This window comes from Sesamum indicum, linkage group LG6, assembly GCF_026168435.1.
Source record: "Sesamum indicum cultivar Baizhima isolate 11 linkage group LG6, ASM2616843v1, whole genome shotgun sequence".
NCBI lineage: Eukaryota > Viridiplantae > Streptophyta > Magnoliopsida > Lamiales > Pedaliaceae > Sesamum > Sesamum indicum.
Window position 1 is genome coordinate 6495752 of NC_142662.1, and position 18162 is coordinate 6513913.

Consider the following 18162-nt stretch of genomic DNA (forward strand, 5'->3'; position numbering starts at 1 on the left):
GCATGCTTTGCATTAATTGCGTTCTTGAGATCAAATTTTGTCTTTCTTTTCTTTAATTTTCTCATTTTTATATGTATATGAGTGATGATTCCTACAGAATTCTTGGTGGGGAGTAACTAACAAGAACCAGTGCATGGGAGGGAAAAGGTGGTAGATCACAGTAGGTTGGAAAATTACAGCATTATTGGACTTTTTGAGAAAAAAGTAGAGTCGCGTACAGTTCCAAGTAGTTGTTGACTTTTGCCTACAAAATCGTGTGTGGCTAATATTTAGTCCAAATTAAATGTTAATACTACTGAATTTATCGATAAAATTTAGCTCAATTGATAAAATTAAGATTCTATAATTTTTAAAGATTATAGATTCAAATTTCAATAATGTATTGTATGTTATTCTATTGTAATAGTAGGCATAATTCCACTTCAATAATAAATATTACCTAAATATAAATATTTGCTTGATTATTAATATATGATTGTGATAATCATTGATAATTTTAATCATAAATATTTGATATTAATAATTATAATCAACTTAATCTAAAAAGGAATAATAATTATCGCTTTTACTAAAAGAAAAAATAAAACTGAATTTGGTTGTTGCTCTTTTTCTTTTTGGTTTTTTTCCATATGAATAAATTTTGATTATATTATAATTTTTAATTATCAATCACCAGCATCAATTTCGAGCAATCATTAAATGTAATATAATTTTAGATTTTGATAAGATTTATATCATAAACTTGATACTATGTTCGGATAATTGTGCTGGTTTTAAAATTTCGTGCAATAATATGTAAATCTCTTTTATGATTTAAAAATTGGTATTCCTAATATTTATTTTTATCTGACAAATAAGTATTTCTATTAGTCAAAACTGATAAAATTTATTGATATTGACAAAAAAATTGAATGAAGGTTCATATTCACCAACGCCAACAAAACTCCATGAATTTTGACTAAGGGAGTGATCTATTTACTAAACATTTGTTTACTATACCAATTTTTCAAACCACTTGATATTTATGTGTAATTATACCAAATACTCAAAAAAACAGTGTAATTGTCCATTATATTTTAACTAAATTTGGGAAGTGTTGCGAGCGTTTTATGAAAAGGCTTTTCAATTTCCGGTTTTCAAAAAACGGCTTTGAAGTGTTTGGGATGTCAGCTTCTACTTCTAAAACAGTTAAGAAAAACGCTTTTAGGCCAAAAGCTCTGGTTTGGTTTTTTTTGTAAAGAAATCCAACTTTATTCTAACTACTTTACATTATTATAATAATTTTAATTCAATTTTATTATTTTTAAAACTATATATTTAAAGTGATATTGGAGTTTTCAAATAACTTGAATAATTTAACAATAATCAAAGTTATACTTCCACATATTTAATATTTTAAAATTTTTATATATGTCTGCTATATCATCTAATTATATTATTTTGTTCACATATTTTTATTTGATTAAACTTATTTTTTAATACTTTTAAAAATAAATATGAAATATACTAATCAAAATAGAATTTATTTTTTTTGTAAAAAAATAATTATTATTGACAAAGAACAAGTGAAATAATAAATAAAAAATAGTATCTTTTTAATACATATGGAGAAAATGGTATTTAATCAATTATGTTAGTTTTAGAAGTGATTTTCCGCCAAACACTATCCAATTTAGTTTTTATCTGTTTTTCACTTTTTTTACAAACACTATTCACTTTTTATTCTGCTATAACTTTCAACTTTTTCTACAAAAGTTACTTCTTTGCAAGCAGAAACTGTTGCAAACACTCCCATACATCGTTTGCACATCTTTTCTATTAATACCTTGATTGTTTGATCTATATCTAAAAAAGTGACCTAGTTAATTAATATATAGGTATTGTTGAAAAATAAGTCAAGTTATCCACATTTGAACCAAAATCGACTTATACAGTTTAGGATAGTTGCACTTTCATCCCCTAAGATCTGGTGTAATTCCACATAAACCTCATATGATTTGAAAATTTTGCACCCCTGATATTTGCTCATGTCTAACAAATAAAAGCATTCGTTAATCAAAATTCACCAAATTTATTGATATTAACAAAAAATCAAAAAAAAAAATTTATATTTACCTCACGATTGACTTATTACTGACTTATAACAGGTTAAATAATATTTTTATGATCAAATTACCCTCATACGTCTTCATGCATTATGCATATGTGGAGCTATATCTATCGTTATAAGGATAGTTCAGTTCGAAAAAATATATATATTTGACCTGCAATAAATAAATTTTAAATCAATCAAGATAAATATCAATTTTTCATTTAGTTTTTATTGTTAATATCAGCAAATTTAGTGAAATTTTGATTAATCGATAATTTATTTGTTAGACGGAAGCGAATCTCATGAGTGCTATATGTGATTTCCCAAACCATATGTGTCTACATATAATTACATCAATTATTATGGGAGGGGAGTGTAATTATCACTAAAGTTTATTCAAACTCGATCGAACATATCTGAACAAACACTTTTTATTCGACAAACTTTCAAACTCAATTCGAGCTTGATTCATTAATTTCAAAAGCAATAAAATTATTTATAAATATCGAACTACCAGATCTCAACTCATGTTGGATTCAGGTAAAATTAATTCGAATTTAATTTGATCACCAATCAAACTAAACTCAAACCCAGAATTTTAAAATACAATAATAATTTAAGTAATTTTGAATAATAATAATAATAATAATAATAATAATAATAATAATAATAATATATTCAAAACTCGAAATCTGCTTTTTCCAGCGCTCAAAAATTATGCTGTCAGCCATCAGGAATTTTTTGCTGAAGCAGCAATGTATGATGGAAATAAACATTAAATGTCAACTCGCCCACCTATCTATTGGTTAAACATTAATGCAGTGCACATTTTTCCAACTACAATTCTCGACTCTCAGAAATTTGCAGCTGCGTGCAATAATGTGTGAGTGCAACCGATTGAACTGCTTTAATTATGGGCTACACAAATACTATTCTGAGCCAATTATTGGAAAATTGGACTGGTTAACCTCAATAATTATTACTACGGTGCTGGCTTTGAGATATAATTAATGCATTTAAAGTAACCTACACTAGTAATTATGCATTGCTATAGTATGCGGTGCATTATTATGCCCACGATATTTGAATTAGTTATAACAAAAAAATTTGGTACTCGAGTCAAAATTTATATAATTATAGTCGGGATTGAATTTGGATGAATAATCTGAAAAAACGACTTCAAATGGTAGCATAGTAAATGGATTTAAATCCCAATGTAATACTACTATATAGGGAAAAATTCAGAGACCCCCCTTATGATAATAGGAATGTTCAAAAATCTCCCTATGAAAATTAAAGTATCAAATACCTCTTTTATGATATAAAAAAAATTCAAAAAACCCCATCCGTACAAAAATTGGGCCACACACGCTTTGACTGCGATTTTTCTATAAAAATACTTTTTTTTGACATTTTTGCCCTTCTCTCACATTTAATATATAATATTATATATATGTATTTAAGAATTAAATATTATTTATATAATAATTACTTAATTATTTATATAATAAAATATTATTTTAATTTAATTAAAATTAATTTTATATATAATTTAAAAAAAACAGCAGTCGACGCTGCCGCTGCTAAAGAGGAGGGCCGGCACCCTCCTCACCCTGGGCGATGGCCGTCGCCTAACGCAGCAAGGGCAACGCGGTCGCCCATCTAGCAAGGGCAACCGTATCGCCCAAATCTGAGCGACCGGCGTCGCCAAATGGGCGGCGGGGGAGGGAAGGGTTTGGGGGAGGGAGGGGGGGGGGGGTTTGGAGGTGGAAGGGGTGGGGGAGGGGGGAAGAAGATGGGGATGGGGGTGGGGGTGGGGTATAATTGTTATTTTTGCATTTTTTTTATAAATTATAATTATATGTAAAAAATTATAAATTATATATATCGTAAATTAAAATAATTATACATTAATAAGCCTAGTTGTCGGTTGACTATAAGGGATATTTTAGTCATTGTTTCTAAAAAAATAGATTCAAATTGACCAGGGGACGGATTATTTATTGGTAACATGGGTGACTTTTGATATTAAAAATTTCATAAGGGATTTTCTTATATTTTGTTATATCACAGGGGGTTAAAATAGATTTAACCCCTACTATATATGTATCTAAGGTAATAATTATATATATATATAGAATTATCTAGGCACATAAATTAGACTTATTATCATAATTTAAATTTTTTTATTTCAAATTCTTGGATCCAAAACACAACTTAAAGTGTGTTTTTGTGGCCATGATTTTCTCACTCCAACCACCAAAACCCAGATCACCAGCAACCCACTCGTAACCCAAAATTAAAATTTTAAAACCCAAAAAGATGCCATGTGAATTTGAATTTTGGACTGATTCACAACCCTCTTCAAAAAAAGAAAAAAAAAAAAAGACCAAAAATTTGAATTGGTGTTTGGTCATCCCCAAATAAAAAAATAAATTAAAAATAATTGGTATAATATAAAGAGGATATAGATCTAAGACAAGTTTAAGTCTAGAACATGCTATGTTGTCAGAGATGGTCCAGAAAAATTGCTACTCTCCCCAATGAAACAAACCTTCACTGAGAGATTTATTAGACTTAGGGATAATATCAATATCAATATCATATCATATTATAGTAATTATTTTATTATTATATTTATGTGTGTTATGTGCTGTAAAGCAGTAGAGTAGGCGACCTGTTTGGTCAACTGCATTCAAAAAGAAGGTTCCCCTTTAATTACTGCTGTTACTTATTTCGTGGATCTCGAAGACTAGCCTCCTCATTTTTAAGCTACCAAATGATGCCTTATTCATTGGTTAAATAATACTATAAAATATTATTGTGAATAATTGTATAAAAATTTGAGTTCCCTAAAATTTGCTTGTTTTGGGTGTTAATATAGCTGTGAATAATTATTGTGAATTTACTCTTGTGAATAATTGTATTTTATTTTATTTTTTATCGAAAAATATATTGAATCGAATATTAATTGGTATTAATATTAAAAATTAAAATACATCATCTTTGTGTGGGGATAATGCACTAATTTTATTAATATTTAATTTTTATCCTTAATATGATTGATTTTATCCCTCCCAAAGCAAATATATATATATTTATATAATTTTAAATTTTAATAATTTGATGATTTTTTTCAATAATCATTATAATATGAAAAACTTATTTTACCCGTCACTCTAACATCTTATTATATAAATATTGTAAGAGCTTTATTTTAAAAATAAATTTCAATTTTTTTAAATATCTTCTGAAAATATTTCAAATACGAATAGCCAAATACCCTCTAAATCCGAGTAAAAGATTATATAATCTTTTCCAACTGTTTTCTTCTATAAAAAAAAAACAAAGATATGATAAATCTAATACAAAACCTGAAAATAATTACTGTTATTCCATTTTTTATTTCAAAATTTAAAATGTTTCCTTTTTTCTGTTTTTGTGGTTAAGAGAATTAAGGGACTTATATTTGACCGAGTAATTTGGAGACACGTAGACTTAGGGGGGGTTCAAATTTAGAAAGCAAATAAAAATTATGGGGGAGCAAACTGGAAATAGAAAAATCAGGAGTGGAAATAGGGGAATTTTATGTTTGGAAATTCAGAAGTTTTGAACTGTGCCTCAGCCCGCTCTCACGCTCCCCTCCTCTGACTGTGTGTGTATATATACAAACACGCACTCCACACACTCTCACTCACTCAACATACTCTCACTCTATACGTACATCGCTTTATATATCTGTAAGTTTCGCCGGATGATCGATCTGCGTGAATCGTGAAGCTAGTTTGTTCTCGGAGCTGCGTATCTGCAGTGTGAGCTCAGGTTCTCTATTTTTTCTATATTTATCTTATGTATTGTGTGGTTCAAAATATTTATGCAATTTTTGGTGTTTGGTTATGTTGTTTTGTTGGAGATTATGTGCGTGGTTTTGTTAGCATTAATCGGTATAAAATGTACGTTGTACTTTTTATTTTCCTTGCAGTGCTTTGAGCTTTGCTTTGAATGTTTGCGATGTTTGTAATAGATCTGTGAAGCTGAGGCTGAGTTTCAAATTTTAGTTTTATTCTTTGTGTTATTTGTATGGTTTGAAGACCTCCTGTTGTAATGTGTAGCTTCTGTGATGTCTGTTTACTGTCATTTTGGTATATTGTGCTGATGCAGTGGTGGAAAAGGCAGTATGTCGGAGAAAATGAAGTTATATTTGTAGCTTCAAAATATTTGAATGCTGTGACTGAATTAAGCTCCAGGAAAATGGAATAAATGAAGAACCTATTGAAACTTTAATAGAAAAATATTTCTTCAGTTACTTGATATGAAATAATGTATCAGAATTGTTAATGTATACCGAGAAATGAACACATAGAATTTTTGGTAGACAAGCGAAAATGATTGGTTTGTTGAGTTTGGCTTTTGCGTTTCTTGTTAAGAATCTTATTTTGATAATAACTTGAATTTAAGTTTATGGGTCAGGCAGTAGGAAGTTTTTTATTCCCAGAGCATTTCATGTTATTGCCGGATCAAGCGGCAGCTGTTGGAAAATATGGTACAGCAACTCATTGCAGCTTTGCTCCCCTGCAATTGACGAAAGATTTCAATTTCCGTCACTTGAACTCTGTCAAAATCCCCTGAAGTCTTAAACAAAAATGTTGACTTTGACTGATGAATTTTATAATTTGTCATTTTTTTTTCCATTTTGCTTCATTCACATCGTGATTGAAGCTCAATGCATTCGGTTTAACAAAGTTCTACTTGGCTTTCCTTCACTATCGAGTGCAAACTGCTGTTTTGCATAGTAATACAGCCAAAAAAACTCAGAATCAAGAGGACCAAGAAAAGAAAAGAGGAAAATAATGTTATGGTAGTGTTTTCATGAAGTATGGATAAGTGGTTTTTTTAGGACTATGCATATAATGGGAATGGCAAGTCAGTGACTTGATCTTAGTGTATTGCGTGACTTGCAGGTATTGCAGTTAGTCCAAGCTGTGGGCATTGCTTTCTACTTGTTTAAAAATCTAGAATCATCTTGGAGATAACAATGCAAGATTTCTAGTTTCCAGTGTAATAGTACATTGGATGGCAATCTCAAGTACTAATTTTTCTTGTTACATACATCAGGACTTAATTTTTCTTGGAGCTTCATCACCTAAATTGTTTAGATGAAATGTCCCCGATGTTTTTGCTTAAACATAGATTCTAAAGGACAGCTAGCTTGTGATAACAGTGCATTCATGCTATACTTGCAGCAATTATGAAGGCATGCTAGTTTGGTTCAACAACCTGTTATCCCATGAAGCATGCAGTCATGAATGACGAGAATAGAACATCTAACTTCACCGAGCCCACTGTGCGAATTACACGAGCACGGGCAAAGGTCTTACGCCCATCAAATGGATTGCCACCATTATATCCATCAGCAAAACAGGATGACAGACGGGTCCTGCGAGCAAACTCCAAAAGAGCAGCATCAGATAATAACAAAACTGCAGCGAGTTCAGCTGCTTGTCCTCAGCATAAGAGAAGGGCTGTTCTTAAAGATGTAACTAATATCACATGTCAGAGTTTGTACATAAACTGCACGAATGCAGCCGCATGTCAGGTAAGACTATTAGTACCATCGTTTTTGAGAAAATATGATAATTCTCGACTTCTCTTATTGCAAGGTTAATTTTTATTCTTCCGTTGTTGCACAAGATCTCAAGTAATTCATGTAGGACCTGTTAATCTATATTCATACTGTTTAGATTTGGAGATTCTTCTTTGTTCTCTAATCTCCTATATTTCAGGATACTGCCTTTAGATAGCAACTTCCCACTCTCTTTTCTTAGTTCGCAAACTCACTGAATATGGGACGTTGTTGGTTGTCAGCCTAGCAAGCAGGATAGAAAAGGCTCCTTACAGAAAAAGGGAAAGGCGGAACCTCGTTGTGTTGCTAAAAATACTAAGGTTTCAGGGTATAGAAGTGAAAGCATAATGGACGAAAGGAACAAAGTAAGGGTGAAGGAAACACAAGAAATTAGTTCCACAACAAGCTCGGCAATTGAACCAACTGAATTTATTAACGGAAAAATATCGGGTGAAGCAGGTCTGATTCCTCTGATGTCAGATTCCAGTACACACATTCCCCTGATAAGTGCATCTGATAGAGGTTAGATTTTGTATTAAGCTTTGATGGTTCATCCTTCATACCTCAGACTTTTTTTGGCAATCTTCCTTTACATGTTATCAATACATTAACTAAATTATTAAATGTGGCATGTTCAAAATATATAGCAAGATGGCTCTACCCACCATGGAGTCTTTGATAAACTATTACTCTTGTAAATTGATTCAAGGAGTACATAGGATTACAAATTCTCTTTCGCTAGTTTTTGCTTATACTTTTAACATTTTTTCAGCTGATCATGCAGAAGATGGCAAGCTCTGTGTGAAACAGGAAAACTTGGATGACCGGGGCATAACTGATATAGATTCGAAACACAAGGATCCACAGATGTGTAGCCTGTATGCAGCTGATATATATTCTAACTTATACTCAAGACAGGTTTGTTAGGCTGCCAGAGCTCGACTAAATGCTAATATACTACTCTATCTTGTTTCTGCTATGCTTTAATTTGGGATGGGTTGACACAGATTTACTTAAGTGGTTCCAGAAAAATCTTACTGTTCATGTTTGCTCAGATGAACTTTTTATCGCCTCTCAGGTTGACCGCAGGCCTTTTGCTAATTATATGGAAAAACTGCAGCGAGACATCACCCAGGGTATGCGGGGTATTCTGATTGATTGGCTTGTGGAGGTTTGTCCAGTCAATCATATATCTTTAGAGCTCTTCCTTTACCATCACTGTCTTTTCTTTGTGTTATGCAACTATGACCCTTTGAAACTTTTTGTGAGATCTATTCGAACTTTGTATTCTATTTCACTTCCATATGTCACTAGTGGTGTTCGGATATCCTCATTACTGGAATTGACACTCTTTTTGCATCTTATCACCATCAAGAAACTCCTTTGTTGCAAACATGATAATGACCTCTTAATACTATACTGTAGATTCTACTGTCACTAGCAATTACTATGGGTTCTTTGTGGCTGTCTCCCTAAAACATTAATACGTGGCCCTTCTTCTACTTTATCAAACTTCTTTCTTCAGCTTTACCACCAGATGTGCTTTCGACATCTCAATCCCTCTCTTCCAGATGCTCTGTGTTTTTTTTTCCCAGCATTAATCAAGATTCTTTCATTGACTTCTAGTCTTTGGTATTTTCTTTAATTTCTATATAGTTTCATGTGGATTGCCCTTCTTTTCAGGTTTCTGAAGAATATAGGCTGGTCCCTGATACACTATACCTTACTGTAAATCTTATAGATAGATTCCTATCTGAGAATTACATTGAGAAGCAAAAGTTGCAACTTCTTGGAGTAACCTGCATGCTAATTGCGTCGTAAGTTATTTTTCTCTGTAAAGGACATTTTAAACAAAGAAACAATCACATGCTGGCTTTACATGTTATTTGCAGCTATTGTGATTGTCTTTCCAAGTTATCACAGAAAACATGGGTCCTTACACCAGTCATTATCTTTCTTTTCCTAAGTCATTCATTTAACTTAATGATTCTAGAATATCTACAATTGCAGATTAGTTAAATTACTTTTCAGCATACAAGTAAATTGAAGGTCTTGATTTCATATCTTGGTCCTGGCCTGTCTAGCAACATCTAATTTTTCTTATCTGTATCATTGCTTGAAGGAAGTACGAAGAAATTTGTGCACCTCGTGTGGAAGAATTTTGCTTTATCACAGACAATACCTACACAAAAGAAGAGGTATGTCCTCCTCTCTGTTGAATCAACAAGGGGAGAACCTTCGTATTGAAGATGCTATCATATCAGTTTCATTCTCAGTGGTTATCACTGTACTTCCTTTGACATAAGCATGATAATGCTATTCTTTTTAGCTGTCAAAAAATTGGCCACTGCATATCCACTCATTGGCTTCATCTGGTTTCTGAATTTCACTGCATAATTGAGTTCTGATACATGGTTTTTCTGACATTCTCTAAAGTCATTTACATTCTCAAGATAAGTTTAAGTTGTTCACAGTACTGACTTGTGGAGACATGACAGGTGGTGAAAATGGAAAGTCGCGTTCTGAACTTTTTGGGTTTTCAATTGTCTGTTCCCACCACAAAGAAGTTCCTCAGGTACCTGGATTTGTTTTTCTTTCTTTTTACTAATCCTGTATTGCTATGTCACTCTCTCTGAAGTTTCTTACATTTTCAATTACTATTTATAGGAGGTTCATTCAAGCAGCACAAGTTTCTTATAAGGTAGATGAAATGATGTCTGCAGTTGTCTGGTTTATGATAAAGAAGCTACTTTGACCAGAACAATTGCTCCTATTTCCAGGTTCCGTCTGTTGAGCTGGAATTCTTGGCGAACTATTTAGCAGAACTAACTCTAATTGACTACAGTTTCCTGAAGTTTCTTCCTTCCCTAATTGCTGCTTCTGCTGTATTTTTAGCCAGATGGACACTTGATCAGTCCGAACATCCATGGGTTTGTTTTCCTCATGACTACTTGATTATATTGATCTTCTGTTTCAGTATTTAACTAGTTAATAACATACCTTCTGATAGAATCCAACTCTGGAGCACTATACAAGGTACAAGACTTCAGAGCTGAAAACTGCAGTTCGAGAATTGCAAGACTTACAGCTGAACACAAGCGGGTGCATGCTCAATGCCGTTCGTGAAAAGTACAGGCAACCCAAGGTAAGACTCGAGAGCTTTTGTGACATCATTTCTGTAGTTATTCCACTTCCCCAACTTCAGTTTCTACTATTTAGGAACATTGCGAGCTACCAAAAGCTCTATATTCAAGTTACAGCATTATCATACGGACAGAAGCTATCTTTTGATTTACGGCAGTTCATAACATCTAGCGCTTAATATTGTTTTTATCCATGGCAGTTCAAGTGCGTTTCAACTCTCAGCTCACCAAAGCCTGTCCAATCACTGTTCTGAACATAACAGACACTCTCACTGAATGATCATATATTTATTTACAGCTACAAGTTACAACTGACTTTGTTGAACCCTGAAGGCACTACTGGTAGATAACTGGACATAACGCACGCCGTCCTCATTCTTTATCCATACATCTTGCAACCCCACACCACTGTCAGACTGTTGTAATCAGTTCTGGTGTTCCCAGACTGTTTTTGTAACGGGAAATTGTAAAGGCAAGAATGATATGAGATAGTTATAAAAACATAAAATGCGTTTTGAGCATTTATTTGCTAGAAAGTATATGAATTGTGTTGAGTTGGTTGACAGCAGCTAACTACTTGCTGGCTGGTAGGTTTCTAGGATCTAGCTATTTTAAAGTTCTACCTATTTAACTTGCCATTCTATCAGTGAAGATAATTTATATATGACATTTGATTCTTGAATACACATTCTCCTAGTTCAATATGTAGAACTTTGTGCAAATGTACGTTCTCATTCATGCAAATGCTTGTATACACTACAGCATTGAGTTAATTATTGAACAACAGGCGTTTTGTGCAGGTATAAAGATTTAGGATTTCTGTGATTATACAACATTTGTCATCTGAAAGATATGTTCACAAACTCAAGGAGTCCTTGCCAAGGCAGATGAAAACATGCTGAATATATCATTGAATCCCCTATTAGTTGTTCCATACTTCTCAACTCACAAGTAATTTTTCTTTGGTTAAATTTAGAATTGAACCACATACAAAGACTTCGGGTATTTAAATTCAAGCTCACATACTGCATGCATTTTTGCAAGGGCCATATGTTATATTTTTCCTGACAGTATAATAAAACAGGTCCAATATCTGCAGAAATGAACTCAGGCCTGGTATTTTTAACTGGAAATCCTTAAATTGAATATAAGGAGAGCAACAAGCTCAGCCATCTTTGCGGCAGTCCATCAGATATTCCACCAGCCACTAGCAACTCATCATATTTCTATCCTGTTCCTATCCCACAATACAAAGTTCACAACAGACAGAGGTATAGTAATTTCCACAGGGACAAGGGCGTGCACGCACACGCACACGCACACACGCAGACTGTCAGCTTAGAAAGATACAAGAGCAATAACAATTATACTTAAGTTTTAAGAAAAAGAAAGAAAATAAAAACTAACAAAAGATGTTAGTTTGTACTATCACCTAGGGAGACCCTTCCCATGCGATTTCTGGGGAAGAGAACATATTTAAACAGAAATAGATTAGATTTTCTAACAACAACAGGCTGCCCTTTTTATCATCCAAAGGGCTGCAGCCACGGCCAGGTGGCCGATTCCGGTTCCCCAATACCAAAAACAAGGTAAATACAATGCACAAAAGCCTTCAGGACGAGCACCATTCCAACAGCACTTCACATGATACAATGGCTGCTCAATGGTTTACTAGAACAGCAGTGTTTCCGGCTATTGGCTGGAGACTAGCTGCATTTTCCAAGCGTTCCCAAACTTCCTTCCGCTTTTTGACCTCTAAGTCTTTCCGTTGTTGTTCCTCCTGGTAATTGGAAATGCAAGCCATGACCAGCACATCGTCCATTTCTACGAGCATCTTTCTCACATTTAAAGTTAGGTTCAGCACAGCCTGGTTCCAGTGGTTCTCTGCATTAGCTTCCAGAGCTGGCAATATTATCGGGAGCAAAACGTGCCGGTTATTTGCAATGAGGTTGACAACTTGGTCATTATTCCACAGGAAAAGAGCCCTTTCAGCTACCTACAATCGTAAAGGAGGAAATTACATTAAAGTCATAGATAACAAACGTCTGGCAAATCACTCAGTGCAGAGCTCGTAGGAGAATAAAAGATGACCTGGGGAAAAGATACATTGTTCATGAACAATAAGTATTGATGTTAAACAAATAGCATCAAAACAGGATTTCATGAGAAAGAGTTGACAAATTAACCAGCAAAACATAATCCTTCGAGTCTTCTCCAACAACATGGGAGAGAAACTGCCTTCTGCTTCAGAGGGTAATTATTGGCAACAACAAATACAACTCCATCCAGCAACCAACCATGTAGTTCTCTAAATTTAAACAGAAAGGTTAAGGGCCTTGAAACTGAAAAAAGTCAAAGGTATCCTTTAAAATTCTGACCACAATCCATGGGATGATATTAATAAATTTCTACACTGCATGTCCAAAAAAGAGCTGTGAGATCTCTTTAATCCATCAAACAGTTCATTGCTGGAGAGCTGCTATCAACTTTCTTCACTCCAGAATCCAGCTCAAGATCAGTCTGAAAATCCAGAATCCGAAAATTTACCAAGAACATCATGTCTTCCTCCACATCCCATAACAAGGACTTCAGCCATAGAGAATCCGAATTAAACTAAATTTATGGCATCGAGCATATTTAATGCCCTTTTGGCATGGCGCCTTTGATGAAGTTGTGATCTGGGCCACCAGTATATCATTTAGTTTCAAAAGAAGTTTCTCCTCCAGTTAAGGTCTATTGAGCTGTTACGGACTGTCCCACGCTCTATCGTAGCAAATCTCCTTACATTTACCGGTATGCCCACCACTTAAAACCTAACAGAGTTGCACCATTTTGTCCATAGCTTTCAGCAACTATTCTAAATTCTAACTCAAAGTGCTTCTTTCATCTGTTTATAACAATAGACACAACAAATTTAAGATTTCGTCGGACCACATGCTCTTTCAGCTTTTTCATTTTCAGAAATGGAACTTAGTTACATAATAAGCCAATCCCTAATGGTGATTTTAATCAGATAACAATTCAGTCACCATTGGTTTTGTAACTAATAAATAGTTTCAGAAAACCATATAGAACAAAGACAGAAACCAAGAACCATCTCCCTACTCCTCTAGCCACACCAATAGATGATCTAAAAGCCTGGATCTGATTGCATTCAAACAGAACTTAGCAAGTAAGATGAGAACCGTTCATTAGTAATACAAAGAGTACGCTGAGCAAAACTTACATACTAACAATTCCTGCAAATGTTGTCTTAGAACAAAAAAATGTGAGGACGCTTGAGAAAAAAATAAATTTGCATGTATAGCATTTTTCAACATGGATAGTATTGGCACGGCCCATTGGTCATGTAACGAATGTGCAATAGCCAACTGGCTATGCCAGCAAATAATATCATAATGTCTTGGATTCTATAGAAGTCAATTACATTATCATCTCTTAATTACTGATACCGGATAAGGAAGCAAATAAGGAAAATGTTTATACTTCTATACTACACGCGTTTATTTTAAAATGTCCAATAACTATAGATAACAAACTCTATTAAACCAATCAAAGGATTCCACGTGTAACAATGATAGATAAGCGACACATAGACTTCAAAAAGCTACTAAAAGAGAATAAGTTACCTGAAAATGGTAGCTATTTATGCAATGTCCAAGTCGCCAGAATAACGGAACCATGACCTTTTGAAACTCAGCCACGTTAATTACTTCCAGAATCTCCTCCAACTCACCCAAAAACATCACCTCCTTCTGGCTATTTGTAATTGGCCAATATTTCAACAGCCCTTGAATCACGCTGCTGGCGAGCTTTGGGTCCTTCTCAATAAACTGAGTCACACAATATGACAGCTGCTGAAAGTAAATCCCCAGTGACTTTGGCTTGTGAAGCGGAATCAGTGCCCTCGAAAGAAATATCTTATGCTCCTCTTTTAGAGGCAAAGCAAATCCTGTGATCACACTCCCAAAAATCTCCAACAACTCCGCAATCCCATTATGCTTCTCCGTCTCAAATACAAATCTGTAAAACACATTGCTTATGCACTTCCTTATGAATGGCCGGTGAACCATAAATTTCCCATATATCCTATGCAGAATTGCCTTCAGGCAGTCCCTTTCCCTGGGATCCTCCGTATCAAACAAGTCAATGATTCTCATAATAAATGAGTGGTTTATATACTTCTTCGCAACCTTTGCTTCCAAAGCAGCAGAAGTAACAAACTTGAGCAAGAAATCATACACTATTTGTAAGTGCGACCATGCTGGATCAAATGTTGGCTCATCATCATTGTCATTTTCACCTGAACTTGTGTTACTTGATCGACAATTAGGTGGGAAAACACGAAACAAGTTAATGGAGCACATTTTGCAAGATGCTAAAATCGCAGGCTCTGAGAATTTCGGGGGGTTCTGAGATACGAAATCAAGAAGCTCTAGCAAGGTTGCTCTTTTAAGCTCCTTTTCTTGAATATTCTTTGCAGGATCCGTGAAATCAAACACTACGCAGCAAAGACTCAACTTACTAATGAAAAGATTCATTTTTTCTGAACTGGGAACATCCTTGAATGCAAGCAACGGCTCAATTCCTGCAATCACAGAAGCAGGAAAGACTGCAGCTGAAGCTCGTTTGGCGGCAGGACTGCTAGCATTTACCCGACTTGAACCTGGGGACGATGAGTTAGGGCCCAAACTAGGGTTTCTTGTAGAATCTTGATCCGGTTTCTGGGATTTCCGAGGGAGTTTACCAAGAATTTGCTTCCACATTCTGGGTTTTCAAATTTTGTTCTCTCAATGGATGGAAAATCGTCAAAGAAGACTGTCACTTTAGGGTTTTCAAATTAAAGGCATTTTGGAGTAAAGGGAATGGATGAGGACTTAACGGAGAGAAGCAATGCAAGGATGAAAAAATTGGGGATCTGACAAAAAAAAAGAAAAAAACAGTTCTTGATTGAAAAATGCTCTACAGATTATCACATAAATTACACAAAGATGAGATCTTTGAACGAGTTCTGAACAAAAGATCAGTAAAGATGCAAGGAAACCCTAAAACTCAGCAATGCATGCCTCACATCTCAGTTAAAATCAAGCAGAAATCCACACACACCCCACCATTTCAGAACCCATAATTCACAAAATAAACACACACCAAAAAACAAAATTTGATTACTTATTTGCACAGACATACATATGTACACCGACTTACTACATCCAATGGTGTGTGTTTCTGTGTGTTCAAGAGAGAAACTGAAAAAATGGTTCAAAATGGCTGAAGGGTTGTAGAAATAAATAAACCTAGGATTCCTCAAATAGAGCCAGAGAGAGAGAGAGAGAAGAAGGGGAAAAAAACAGACACACATGCAGATTACAGGGGAAAAAGTTGGATCTTCAGTTACACATACACATAACGTATGCGGACATGAACGCACACTTTGAGAGAGAGAAAGAGCTCTCCCTGTGTGTGAGTGCCAAGGCTTAAACCTACACACTTGCCATTGATGAGTGGATTCTTGAAAAACAGAGGCATCAACTAAATGATTTCAATTGAGTAGTTGTGTTTGTTTCTTTCTTCCCATTAATGAAAAGAGAAAAGAAAAGAAATGATCACTGCACTTTTCCACTGTGGTACAGAGTGCAGATCCATGATATGATATTTTTGGCCTCTTCCATTTTTCTCCCTTCTTTCTTTTCCCTCCACATGCTCCACTCTTTTCCCAAAACTTCTCACCCCATTTAAATTTAATCTGATCAAATCAATTATAATGCAAGTATCACATGCTTGTTATTTAATTATTTTTTTAAATTATAAATCAATCATATTTTATAAATATATCAAATTTATCATATCAATAATTTAAATTCAAACAAACTCGATTTGAATTTGAAATTCTCCACTACACCTCGGTAAAATTTACTTACCACATGTAAAATTCTTGTAAGATAAAAACTTCAAATATAGTACTTCTTGAAATTATTGCAGTTTGTAAGTATAATATTTGACAATGATTTCATCAAATTGCATGATAGCTTAATGATGTGTGTATTTATTCAATGAATATATATTTTAAATCCATGCAAATTTAATTGCGATAAAATTGTTTGTATGAATGTCAAATGAATCTGTATTTATTATTCGATTGTATTTAAATTTTATTAAAATGCATGCTAAAAAATTATCAATCCTGACACTAATTGACGTTTAAATAGAAAGATCCGAGAGTTCAAAAAATATATATAAAAAAAGAAGTATCAAATATATGATGTGTGTTTTTATTGGGAATTCAATAATATATTACTGATTAGTTTTATATTTTCATAGTTAAAAAGAAAAAAAAACATTTTATATTATCTAGAATTAATTACATTTGGATCTTCTTTAAAAAAGCAAAATTACAATTTTCTTAATAAAAATAAAATTACACTTGCACCCCCTTCAAAAGATTTTTCGTTTAAATTTAATCCCATTTTGTTATAATTTGGACAGAAAATGTTAAAGTCAACACAAAAAATTTATATAAATTTTTAATTTTGTCGTTTATTTAACATTCACATGTATATTTTTTTACTTATAAAAGAATAATATAATATATAGAGAGAGTGAAGTTAACATTAAAAGAATATTAAATAATTAGTAAAATTTAAATATCGGAATTTTTCACCCAAATCGCAACAAAAGAGATTTTAAGTGTAAACGGTGAATTTTTTGAGGTGGATGAAAATATAAAATTGAATTTTTTTTTTGGGAGGAAAATATGATTTTGTATTTTAGAAGGGGCTTAAATGTAATTAGCATATTATTCAAAAAGAGTTAGAAATTTCCGCAACATGCTTATCTTTAGCCATTTATTCATCGGTCAAATCAAATGAATGGTCTGATTTTGAAGTGGCAAAAGAAAACATGATGTGAATTGGGTGGGCCTACTCCATTGGTGGGCCACTCCGATTGGGAGGCCCAGCCCAACGCATGCTGAATCCTGATGGGCTTTGACTAATACTCATTAGTAAATATTAATTAATTATTAATCACTCATTTCAAAAACACAATAAATAAATAATTGTTTACAATTTTAATCTAAATTTATTTTTGTTCTATATTAGGGTTTTAATTATGAGCATAGTTTTTGAAGCTGGCTTTTACTATTCACACTGCCCTACATTGTCAAATCATGCTTTGGTTTCCCCAATCACTTTTTGACCCAAACAACCACATAAAGGTGTAAATTATTTATTTTAAAAAAATCATTTATGTTATTCCTTTTTCTTTAATTACTAAAAAATTAAGGGAATATGATTGTAGCAATTTTC

The 18162-nt window shown here is 33.5% G+C and overlaps 2 protein-coding genes and 1 long non-coding RNA gene across 7 annotated transcripts; 1 reads left to right on the forward strand and 2 right to left on the reverse strand.

Annotated features, from left to right (window-relative positions):
- Nucleotides 1-7115: 7115 nt before the first annotated feature.
- Nucleotides 7116-8875, reverse strand: LOC148787670 (uncharacterized). Its single transcript, XR_016065838.1, has 2 exons — nt 8754-8875; nt 7116-7529 (listed from the first exon to the last, which is right to left on the reverse strand). It is a non-coding gene; the product is annotated as an uncharacterized LOC148787670 (long non-coding RNA).
- On the forward strand, nt 7380-11844 carry LOC105164807 (cyclin-A2-1). 5 transcript variants are annotated; one of them, XM_088881281.1, is made up of 11 exons: nt 7380-7688; nt 7958-8237; nt 8488-8633; nt 8794-8886; nt 9399-9532; nt 9838-9913; nt 10214-10290; nt 10383-10416; nt 10496-10645; nt 10726-10860; nt 11659-11844. In XM_088881281.1, the coding sequence occupies exons 1-11, from the start codon at nt 7380-7382 to the stop codon at nt 11662-11664; spliced, it is 1440 nt and encodes a 479-aa protein (XP_088737407.1). In that variant the 3' UTR covers nt 11665-11844. The 5 variants fall into 5 exon arrangements, 4 of the variants coding, with proteins under 4 accessions (XP_088737407.1, XP_011081889.1, XP_088737405.1 ...); XM_011083587.3 differs by lacking the exon at nt 11659-11844 and adding an exon at nt 11059-11540 and having other exon boundaries at nt 8500-8633; XR_016065837.1 differs by lacking the exon at nt 11659-11844 and adding an exon at nt 11059-11540 and having other exon boundaries at nt 10496-10860.
- Nucleotides 11845-12196: 352 nt separating this feature from the next.
- On the reverse strand, nt 12197-16548 carry LOC105164806 (serine/threonine protein phosphatase 2A 57 kDa regulatory subunit B' kappa isoform). The gene is made up of 2 exons (XM_011083584.3): nt 14488-16548; nt 12197-12854 (listed from the first exon to the last, which is right to left on the reverse strand). Exons 1-2 carry the CDS (start codon nt 15622-15624, stop codon nt 12519-12521), a joined length of 1473 nt encoding a protein of 490 aa, XP_011081886.1. The 5' UTR covers nt 15625-16548; the 3' UTR covers nt 12197-12518.
- Between the last annotated feature and the right edge of the window lie 1614 nt (nt 16549-18162).

What these genes read in the sequence shown, in the direction of transcription:
- LOC105164807 (XM_088881279.1), top strand. Translation starts at nt 7,380, where the DNA reads ATGAAGCATGCAGTCATGAATGACGAGAATAGAACATCTAACTTCACC. An exon ending in CGAATGCAGCCGCATGTCAG is followed by an intron (nt 7,689 to 7,957) that starts GTAAGACTATTA and finishes GTTGGTTGTCAG; the next exon opens with CCTAGCAAGCAGGATAGAAA. An exon ending in ATACCTACACAAAAGAAGAG is followed by an intron (nt 9,914 to 10,213) that starts GTATGTCCTCCT and finishes GAGACATGACAG; the next exon opens with GTGGTGAAAATGGAAAGTCG.
- LOC105164806 (XM_011083584.3), bottom strand. Translation starts at nt 15,624, where the DNA reads ATGTGGAAGCAAATTCTTGGTAAACTCCCTCGGAAATCCCAGAAACCG. An exon ending in TAAATAGCTACCATTTTCAG is followed by an intron (nt 12,855 to 14,487) that starts GTAACTTATTCT and finishes TTACGATTGTAG; the next exon opens with GTAGCTGAAAGGGCTCTTTT.